Source organism: Diaporthe citri (genome assembly GCF_014595645.1).
Source record: "Diaporthe citri strain NFHF-8-4 chromosome Unknown scaffold_1, whole genome shotgun sequence".
Classification (NCBI taxonomy): Eukaryota; Fungi; Ascomycota; class Sordariomycetes; order Diaporthales; family Diaporthaceae; genus Diaporthe; species Diaporthe citri.
The window spans coordinates 1234655-1245346 of NW_025064846.1; the positions used below are offsets into that span (position 1 = coordinate 1234655).

Consider the following 10692-nt stretch of genomic DNA (forward strand, 5'->3'; position numbering starts at 1 on the left):
GATATAGTGACACAGTGACCAAGGTAGATATCAAATCGGTTGACTGTTCCTTGATTACAGCGAATGTACGAAAAGCAGCAAAACCACCGTAAAATTCAATGTCATACCAGCCAAAGTCGGATGCTGAAACGCAGTCAACGTACTCATGTGTCCAGATAGACCATCAGCCAAATGACAACGTCTCCTCATTGATCAGGAGAGCTAGCCTATGTTGTAGACTACACTGTCGAGTGACCCAGACACGTCCTGATTTGGCCATGAGAACTCTAACAGGTGAGAAATATGACTGTGGTAGGGACTGTAGTCGAGAAGCAATAGATGCTCTTGGTATGGATCAAATGGTTGCAGAATCTCAGCGCGAGTTGATCTGGCAACCTATCTTAAGCTCAATATCGTCCGCGTGCGCAGAATTGCAAGGTAACTTAAGGTACCAGGGCCTGGCCTCCCACGCGGCGAGAACAGCACCCAGTACTTTACGGACACGCTTCAGGGCACACTCTGAAGACCCAGACCTCAAGGCGTTGGTCACGTCAACAGTGGGACTTAGTAGACCACTTACTAAAGGCACGGTAGTCCATTACCGCCCGCGTACATCCTGTAGAAACGTTGGGTTTGTCCGTGTGCTCATCAGATATTCAAGACCCTTATATCGCATCACAGCTATGGGTTCAGCTGGGGCCTCCACAAACTCCTTATACATTGATATTCACGACGGAGACTTTGCAGGCCACGCACCTGTGGACAGCGCTTCACTTGGCAGATTGCATACGCGCTCCAGTACTCTCTTGACGATGTCATTCTGAGTCAGCTCATCAAGGTAAAGTGAAGAAGGGGAGTGCATTTCTGTTGTGAGGCTCCCCTGACATCCTTGTTGTCAGGTTCAGCATTGCACATTCCCTATCCCGCAAACCACGCTCAAAGTTGGATGATAACTCAATGTCTATACGCGTGAAAGATTTGAATATCAAAAAAGCACGAAAATTGGATAGGCTCCTGATGAATATCGCAGATATTCTAGGTCATTACACCCTTGGGCCAAAGATTCGATAATCAAACACAAGCGTGGCTCGCGAGACTGAGAGAGTTGACACGTAGCAACACCACGAGAAACGTCTGCCTCAGTAGATACGCTAACTGATCCAACAAGGCCTCTTCACCATAGTGATTCTATATACCACCATATAGATGTCACATGTAATCACTGTTTTACAATGTGTTGTATGTCACCTCGCTTTGTGCCTCTGAAGGCTTTGTCTTGGAAACACACTTCCGGTCACCTTTCATAGAAGGAAACTGTCACCGATGAGGCTCCCAGCACTCTCGGCTATTCAACCACACAAGTAGGAACATGAGCTATAGCCGGGAAGCCTCTGACAATATGAAGCACATTTCAAATCGGTAATATTCGGCTGTTCTACAGGCAGCAGTGACCGCCCCATTCCATTACTTGCGCAGAGGGATCATGTTTGCCCTCTACCTTGTAGTTGAATTGATCTTTGTCTTCTGAATCTCAGAAAGACAAGACCAGTCGCGTTACTCTGCATAGAAGCAATCTGGAGCTCGCAATGCTGCATGCACATCAGAAATTTGTGCACGTGATGAGAGCGTCTGATGAGCTTGTATGTTGAGTTGAGCAATCAGATGGCTATAAATACTCGTCGGAGTAGTCTGTGACTGGAGGTTTGATTGAACGCCGTATTCGCCGTACCGCAGCTCGATTTACGCAGGCAGGAAACCCAATGTTCATCCTTGCAATGCCCGCGGTGTTGATCGATGCCTGCTCTCAGAATAGATTCATTCCGCGGAGTTGCGCTGCGCACCAGGAGCTAACTAATGAACTCGCGCAGAGGAAGCCCATACAATTTGCTTTCATGAGGCTTCTCCAAGGCGTTCCACGCGTTTGACCAGAGATTATGTCCTATGACTCCCATACATTTACACACTATATAGATATAGTAGCACACGAGCAGGGGAAGCGGCCAACTCTCGGCCGCTGTTGCCAAATTGATGAAAAGTTGAAACCAAAGGCGAAAATGCGACTCTGGAAGAATTTTGACCCAAGCAAAAACGTCCGAGTTAGCTACTAATTTAGTCTTGCTGAAGTCATGGAATTCACCGTGATGTTTCACGCCGGATCTCACGTGTTGTTAGCACATGACATCTAGGGGTTTAAATACTTGGTAGCGCTGCTTCGGCGTGCTGGTCTCACTTAGCAAGTTCAATGTCACAGACTAGATTCCCATCGCTAAGGTGCTATCGGAGCCGAATTGCGGGGCTCTCAATGACCATGATAAACATCGCGCAGTGCATATCTCTACAGTTTTGTCTCCAATAATCGGAATTTGAAGACTCACGTGAATTTGGCCAAGAAAGAAAGCAGGCGGACCTTGTCACCGGCGTCGTTTTTAGCAGCAACACTTTCAGGAACCGATGGGAATACGATGTTCTATAATGTTAAGAGTCATGCAAGACGCATCACTATTTCATATTTCCAACAAGTCCAGTCTATCACTACAGACGCGTTCAGATATTCCCGTCGCGGCCTGGCAGACTTCGTGTCAAAACGTACAGCCAGGCTTTCAGCACCGACTCGGTCCAGCAAGCCCGCAAGGCTTACTAGAGGCAGTCCAGATCTCATGACCGGCCATTAGCCCGTGCGCCAGATCACGTTGCTATCTATCTTTGAAACAATTTGTTTGTATCTGACTAAAAGTTTTCTACTTATTTTTTTTTTATTTTGGGGGAGAAGGCCGCTCAGAAACCACAGACTCCGATGCAGCTGAGCCCGGAGTCGCGACACGCGAGTCTGAGTACTGGACAGCAACAGGCTGTAACAAAATACGCGGACCGTGCTTTTAAGTACTTGAGGAGTAGGAAGGACCTGAATATAATCAGCCGTTACACCCCTCGCTTGCACATCTCCAACCTTCCTTCAGGGGAAAAACTATATCAATGAAGCATTCCCTCCTGCCATGAGAAGCCCGTCCATCTCTTTGATCCATAGATGGTATAGATTGCACTGGAAGAGGTATTCTATACGACGCTTGTACATGATCGCCACCAAGTAAAGCTACAGCAAGGTGTCCAGCTTGGTTAAAGCCATCTTAGCCACCACCGCTTGTTATCATCATTCGGTTGTTCTGATCAGGCTTCAGCCCAGTATGACAACTGTCCTGTTGTTGGTCCGCTGCCTGTATCGCTGACATCGCCCCTTGGTCTCAGCCTACCGCCGCCGTCTTCACACGGATGAGTCGAAAGCTGAGACAGTCCCTTTGCAACGTTGAACGTGATCTCGTCTTGCTCCTCCGTTGATATGCCAGACCCAGAATGGACCTGGTCTCCTCCTGGACATGCATCACGAGCCCCATGGCTCTTGTCATCGTCTTGAGCCTGGCATGACTCTATGACACCACGAGACGTCTCCGTCAATTTCTTAGACCACACTGGCTTGATAATACTTTGAAGCAGGAATATGCAGACGCCGGGGGTGATATAATGATAAATCCACCCCAGTGAAATTACCCATTGCAGATTAAGATTTTAAAGTGATACGGGGTCGGCATTGGGTCTGGGGATAGGCGTGGTGTCGGAAGACCCATAGTATGCCATGGAGGTCGAGCATCGTCACTCTGGAAGAGAACAGAGACATTGTGTCAATCAAGCCTTGTTGATGAAAAAGCAGAGAATATCACTAAAGGACTATCAGACATCAAAACAAAAAAAAAAAAAAAAACATCAAAGGACCAAAAAGAAATCAAAGACATTTCACTTGGGGGAAGTCGACTCGAACATCGTCACTGTCCCCCCTGGCCACACTTTTCCCATCTTCCATACCACCGTCGGGCTGACTCAAGTCGATCATGGCCAGCATCCTTCACTTGGGGCACCCCGACTGACACTTGCCAACCGCATCCCATCTCGACATGCCTCAACCATCTAGGTGGACGGTGTGACCTCTCCTCCAGGATACGTTGGGTCTGGGGTCACTGGGTGCCCAGGCACATAGGGGCCTGGGATGAGCGGCCCACCGGGGACATAAGGCCCCGGAACGAGTGGCCCGCCGGGGACGGGCGTGTCGGGAATCAGGCCTCCTCCACCCCAGCCACCGCCGTGCTTGTCTCCAGTGAGGTCCTTCTTCTCCACCTCAGCCGCGTCGACCTCATGTCGCTTAGTAGAAGGCCCGATTGTAGTCGTTGGAGGCTGCCAGCAGATGATAACACCTTGCCAGATAGCGCAAGTCTTGCCGTCCGTTGGGGTTGGGTCCGAAGTGGTTGGGGTTGGGGTGTCTCTCTCAGCCAGTGCCTCGGGCTCACTGCGCTTGGTTGAGGGTCCGATGGTCGTTGTTGGCGGAGCAAGGCAGATGAATACACCGTTCCAGACGATTGGTATGCAGTCGCCGTTGGTTGGAGTGCCCTTGATGTCCAGCACTGGGGTAGGGGTGTCGGCAGTCCTCACCTCCAACCATTCGTTTGCCGAGTCTCGAGCTTTGTTGGACGGGCCGATGGTGGTGGTAGGAGGAGCAATGATGCAAAAGTGTGCTTGCTCCCAGACTTCAGGAATGCAGCCATGAGGGACTGATTGTGGGCTGGTGTCGGCCCTTGACAGGACTGGAGCTGCCCACGTTGGCGCTCCGAGTCCTGCAAGGACGTAGGCTAGGCGGCGACCAAGCATGGTCAGCAATATCGCCAACTGACTGGATTGTCGCACGAAACTGCGCAGCTGGAGGCGGCATCGTGGGATGACTGGTTTGGCCTTGGTCCTTATATAGTCGTGAGTGGTCGCACCCCATGTCGGGCATCCTCAGGTTCATCGCTCCTTGGGAGCACCAGTCCTTGGGGGTCTCGACCTTCCTTCAGCCGGCGCCAAATTGGTGCACGCGATAGTTGCAAGTGGTGAACAAGGGAAAGCAATATAAATAAATGAATCTTGCAGTAGGCAGCCATCAACTGAACATATATCCGGACTAGGTTTATCCGTCACGGGCTCACTCGAACCAGCGCCGCACCCACTTGAGCGAGAACACGCAACTCCAGAGCGGCAGGTGGTAGCAATGGGCTGTATATTGCTCAAGCCATGAAGTCGAACGACACCTAGCCTTCGTGCGAACTGAGACGATGACACGCTGCGAAGATTCGCGCTTTTTTGGTGAAGTCGGATCGTGTTCCTTGTGGCGGCTATTGTGATAAGCACTTGCAGCATTCGGCCGGCCAGAACACGATAGAACTGGCCTTGAATATTTGCCAAGGATACTCAATAAGGGACAAGGAGCCGGTTTCTCCCAGCTGTAGTCCAGACCTCCTGGCAGGTGGTCACTTCTTGCTCTTCTGAGCTCGCAAGGTTGCAGGGCGTTAGTGGACGGAGACTAGCTCGTCATCTCCAGATTTCGGGGACCTTAGCCTCAACTTTATCCGTACCTTAATGCCTACTGGCCAATGGCACAGCTCCGTCCCAGGTCGCTGGGCCTGTGTGGACTTCCGAGCTGCCAGAAAGAGGGTGGGAGCTGATGCAACCTTCGATAGAGCATTCTCGCAGGAGTTACACCAACGAGCCACAAAGACATGATCAAGACTCGTAGTCTTTGTTGCCAAGGGACCATCTGCTTAGGTGTGCATGTGATCGAAATGGCGTGATGTTGCGGACATTTTTGGACTGGACCCTGCGTGCATCTGTCAGGAACGCATTCCTTTCCACCGCGGATATCACATCCTTCGCCCCAAGAGTGGGATTTGCTCTCCTCTGCACATTGCAGTATGCGGCACAGAGTCAGCAGGCTTGACATCGCGCCGCAGATGCGGTCACATGGACTGGCACCGGATAACCAGCACGTCCGACTAAGCGACGAATTGGGACGGTGATTGTGCCGTGAGTTGGTGATGGAGTGTAGTTGACAACGTTACGGCTGGACAAGCAGCAGGCCGGCAGGAACCGGATCGTCACTACACTGATTTCAGCGGTGTGTCTAACTGGCGATCACACGCCTCATGTGCCTTTGACCGAGTGGCAACAATTTTGATGAGTTGTGGTTGTGGCCGCATATGTCGGAATTAGCCAGAATGCGGGCAACGAGGCATCCAACGAGGGATGTTTAGTAGTGGGCTGTGAGGGATTTCTTATCAGTGGAGGGGACGAAGCCAACTGGCTCAAGTCTTCTGCTCAACATGGAAGTGGACTTCACGTTGAATTAGCATGTATGCACATATCTACAGAGCAGGCCCGATGCGTCCAGTCCCAGTCGTCCAATATAAAAATGCACTCACCATTGCCGACCCCGTGGTCGCGAGCAACCCATCCATATCTAGGCCAGGTGTCCATCAGGAACGTCCCTTGATACTGCGAATGACGACCTTGGAGCCGTCCGAATGCCAACCAACGCCATCTCTTTCGACGAGCTCCAGAAATGTCGCCCCAGTGGCCTTTTCGAGGTAGGGGACGTCAACTGACAGGTATGCCCGCCCGAAGCATTTGAGCGTATGCCGTCTCAGACCGTCCTCGCAGAACTCGAGGAATTTGGCCTGGTGACCGTCGACGGTCCTCTTGACCCTGCCAAAGGCAATGAAGTCGTCGCGAGCCAACGCGTGTAGGATGGCATCAACCTTGGCGTCATGCAGCTTGAAGCGGTTGCGCAAGGCAAAGGCTTCGGCCAAGTCGCCTCGCCGGCACGCAGCGTCGAGCACAAGGTATCCAGTGACCTCGCGGAGCTCGAAGCTGGTGAGCGGGTGCTTTGGGTGGATGGTGCGCAGGAGGTACAGAATTGCGGGATGATAGCTCTCGGAATGCTTGACCAGGATGGCGGTGCGCACGTTGAACAAGTAGGCCTGTGTTGCGAAATCGTCAATGCGCTTGGAGGCTACAATTCCTTCACGCAGTTTCCGCAGAGCCATTAAGACGGCAGACAGGTCATTGGTGCCGGTCTGCGAAAGTGTTGGAGCAGGGAAAGGGGGCGCCACAGATGCCGTGGATGCCGTGATTGCCGTAGAAGCTGTTGAGGCGGTTGAGCCGGAAGCTACTGAAGCATCGGTACCAGACGATCCACCCCTTTCCTTGCCAATGGAAAGCGAGCCGAACTTCTGCAGGAGCGCATCACGGTCGGTGGCATCGGAGCAGAAGCTGAGATACCGCTCGACAATCTTTGTGTAGTAGCGCTCCTGGTTCTTATGATCGAGCAGTCTGGTCTGGTCAGCGACAGCGCATGACAGGACTGCACGTCAGGATGAGCTTGGGCGCGTACCTGGTCTCCCCCTTGGACGGTAAGCCCATGCTCTCCAAGGGATCCAGATCGGCCGGTTTGAGGCGTTGCCATGGTCCTGACGGGCCCCTTGCAGGCATGGTGAATGGTCGCCTAGCTGGCAAATTGTTGTGACTTTGGATGCATGCAAACAGGCCGATTTGAGCAGTCGTTGGTGAGGAAGTTGGAGAAACGGGGAAAGGGGATGTAGTGGTGGGGTGGAGGAAAGGGCCCTGGAGTCATAGCGTAGCCAGGCAGGTTCGGCCAATCAGTCCCTGTCGCTTCGCCTAATTCAAGCATCTGCAACAAGTTGGGCATGGAGGGGATGGTAGAGTACCTGCAGTTTAGGTCTACAATGCCTAAAAATTAACCCAAGCCAACATATCAAGGTCTCCTAAAAAGCCACTGTCTTCAATGCTTACTTGGGCTGCATATTCTCAAAATGTCCATAGGTCCAAGCAGGAGACACCATATTGCGTGAGGTAACTGTATTCAGCGAAACCGTCGGGCATATCATGCCATATGCAGGATTCAAAATCTCACATTCCAAGGACATGAGGATGCTTCACTTGCTCGACTTGAGGCTTGACGTCGAACTCATTCTGGGTGCTCTCTAATAGGCTTGATGAGATGCGTGCCTCGGGCTTTCAAGGCACTTACACAGTCGGTCTGCAAGGGAACCCAGGCTCACTCCGGTCCCTTGGAGCTTCGATGATGGGATGGATGGTGATGCGGGGAACATGCCTCGGCAAGTCGTGTTTATGGTAGGGATATTAGCAGACAACCTTCAGGGCCCTTCGCGATGATTCTTTCACCTTGTTCCAGAATTCTGGTCACGATAGAATTTGGAGGACAAACTCCCTATGCTCTATTCCGTATCGTCGACCTTGGCACTGTTTATTTGCTCATTTGTTCGCCCCTCAACATCAAGATGGCCGCCTCCCGTATCTCCCAGATCGCAGCCCATCTCAACTTCCCCAATGGGATGCTGGCTGGTCAAGTTGCCATCATAACAGGCAGCGGACAGGGCATTGGCGCCGAAGCAGCCCGCCTGTTTGCCAACGAGGGCGCCCTGGTCGTCGTCTCAGACATCGACGCCGAGAAGGCAGCATCGGTCGCTGAGAGCATCAACTCCGCAGGCGGGAGGGCACTCGCTGTCCCTGGCGATATGCTGGATTCCAAGTATATCCAGACACTCGTGGAGAAGGCTGCAGAATTTGGCTCCGGGAAGATCCATATCATAGTCAACAATGCAGGTATGTGTCCATAATCCCCATCGCCCGCTACTATGCTTCACAGGCCGGCGTTTTAGTAACCTCTTTCGACTGACTGGCCCCAGGATACACATACGACGGCGTCATCCACAAGATGACGGACAAGCAGTGGGACACAATTATGGACCTTCACACCAAGGCCCCCTTCCAGCTGGTCCGCGCCGCGGCGCCATACTTCCGCGTCAAGGACGGGGAGCCCCGGTGCGTGGTCAACATCTCGAGCACATCGGGCATCCACGGCAACGCGGGACAGGCGAACTACGCCGTAGCCAAGGCTGGCGTGACTGGCCTCACCAAGACGATCGCGAAGGAATGGGGCCCTGCTTTTGGCGTGCGGTCTAACACGGTGGCTTTCGGTCACATTTTAACACGATTAACCCAGGCGAAAGAGCAGGGTGCCTTTATAACAGGGCCAAATGGTGAGAAGATCGCGCTGGGGATTCCCAAGGCACAGCAGGCCACCAAGGACCAGCACCTGGATATCCCCTTGAGAAGGCCTGGTACGGCGTCTGAGGCAGCATCCGCTGTTCTTGCTGTTTGCAGCCCGTTGTTTAGCTATGTATCTGGGCAGACTATCATGGTAACCGGAGGGCGCAATATGTAGGCCGCAATGCACCCCGACTTGCACATCAACCAGCGCTTTATTATGGCAACCAATACGACTCCTTTTGCGCATTTGGATCACAGAACTGTTTGTTGCACCCTTTCATTATGATCCTGGTGAATATGATGCCCCAACTCCAGATGCAGAAACCCAGCCTCCAAAACAACAACAGGCGTCCTGAGGAAGGTCCGTCCAACTTCTCGATCAAACTCCGATCTTATACCTTCGCCCACAAGTAGATCACACCCTTCGCATACTCTGCAATTTCCGAGGCGCCTAACTTTGAATCTCCATAGACCCGATCAACAAACGTGATGGGTACCTCGCCGATCGTCATGCCCATCGCCTTGGCCGTCACCGCCAGCGCCATCTGCATGCTGAACCCGCGCACGTCGGTTGTCTCGAACAGCTTCTCCAGCGCCGCCCGCTTGTACAGCCGGAAGCTGCCCGTGAGGTCGCTCACGCCCGGCCGCAGCACCGTGTCGGCAAAGATGTTGGCCCCCTTGCTGGTGAGCTTCCGCTTCAGGTCCCAGCCGTAGACGCCGCCGCCGCTGGCGTAGCGCGTGCCCGTGACGATGTCGTAGTCGTGCGCCTTCTGCAGCGCGATCATCTGCGGGATGAACTTGGGGTGGTGGCTGAAGTCGGCGTCCATGATGATGATGAAGTTGCCCTTGGCGAACTGCAGGCCGTGCACGTACGCCGTACCGAGGCCGAGCTTGCCCGTCCGGGGCTTGAGTTGGACGTGCGGGGAGTAGGCCTTGACGAGCTGGTTGGCGACGTCTTGGGTGCCGTCGGGGGACCCGTCGTCGACGATGATGAGTTCCCAGTCGAGGTTGCTGGAGAAGCAGATGTCAGCTGTGGTTTGCTTGTGATTCACACGCCTGTCACGCTCGACCTGGAGGAGAGCCAGCCACTCACTTCTCCGAGAACGTTCGCTGCAGCAGCCAGGTGATGATGGGGAGGTTCTGTCGCTCGTTGAAGGTGGGCAGGATCACCGAGTAGACGTTCTTGGTCGCGCCCTTCGCCATGGTGAGGTAATTAGAAGGAGATATTGGGAAAGATGGAGAGAATTAGAGAATGTCAGAATCAGGAAGAAATCAGTCAATGCGCTCTCTTAATTGGCAAAAGAAAGGAGCGTCGTGAGGTTGCAAGGGTTGAAGATGGAATGCGACGGCTGAGGTCGTGGCCTTTCTGGAAGCTTGCCCAGGTGGTCGTCTTAGCGCCTGCGTGAACGACCCCCTGGCTGGCTGCATCTGAAAACCGGATGACTAAGCATCTGCTGTCGTCGTCCACCCCTTTGATCGAACTTCGGTGATCTTACGCAAACGAAACACCTAGGTACCTAGCACAAATTTGACAGCTTTATTAATGGCCTATTACAGATTGCAGAAAATTGAAGATGTGTTAGGCAATGAGTAGTGAGAAGGGGGTGGAAGAGATCCCCATGTGTACAACACCCGGATCATCCCACAGCAGATTATCCCACAGCGGACTGTCCATCAGTAGATTATCCCATGGGAGGCTAGCCAAAGGGTATTTCATGAGAGCGTGTGGTATTCTAGGTAATACAATGGCCAAACATCCTACAG

The 10692-nt window shown here is 52.8% G+C and overlaps 4 protein-coding genes across 4 annotated transcripts; 1 reads left to right on the top strand and 3 right to left on the bottom strand.

Annotated features, from left to right (window-relative positions):
• Nucleotides 1–3936: 3936 nt before the first annotated feature.
• On the bottom strand, nucleotides 3937–4671 carry INS49_000333 (uncharacterized protein; the record flags this gene model as incomplete). The annotated part of the gene is made up of 1 exon (XM_043161171.1): nucleotides 3937–4671. One exon carries the CDS (start codon nucleotides 4669–4671, stop codon nucleotides 3937–3939), a length of 735 nt encoding a protein of 244 aa, XP_043029677.1.
• Nucleotides 4672–6311: 1640 nt separating this feature from the next.
• Nucleotides 6312–7326, bottom strand: INS49_000334 (uncharacterized protein; the record flags this gene model as incomplete). Its single annotated transcript, XM_043161172.1, has 2 exons — nucleotides 6312–7167; nucleotides 7229–7326. 2 exons carry the CDS (start codon nucleotides 7324–7326, stop codon nucleotides 6312–6314), a joined length of 954 nt encoding a protein of 317 aa, XP_043029678.1.
• An 830-nt stretch (nucleotides 7327–8156) lies between these two features.
• On the top strand, nucleotides 8157–9083 carry INS49_000335 (uncharacterized protein; the record flags this gene model as incomplete). Its single annotated transcript, XM_043161173.1, has 4 exons — nucleotides 8157–8481; nucleotides 8565–8830; nucleotides 8882–8999; nucleotides 9055–9083. 4 exons carry the CDS (start codon nucleotides 8157–8159, stop codon nucleotides 9081–9083), a joined length of 738 nt encoding a protein of 245 aa, XP_043029679.1.
• A 237-nt stretch (nucleotides 9084–9320) lies between these two features.
• INS49_000336 (uncharacterized protein) lies at nucleotides 9321–10131 on the bottom strand (the record flags this gene model as incomplete). The annotated part of the gene is made up of 2 exons (XM_043161174.1): nucleotides 9321–9939; nucleotides 10022–10131. 2 exons carry the CDS (start codon nucleotides 10129–10131, stop codon nucleotides 9321–9323), a joined length of 729 nt encoding a protein of 242 aa, XP_043029680.1.
• Between the last annotated feature and the right edge of the window lie 561 nt (nucleotides 10132–10692).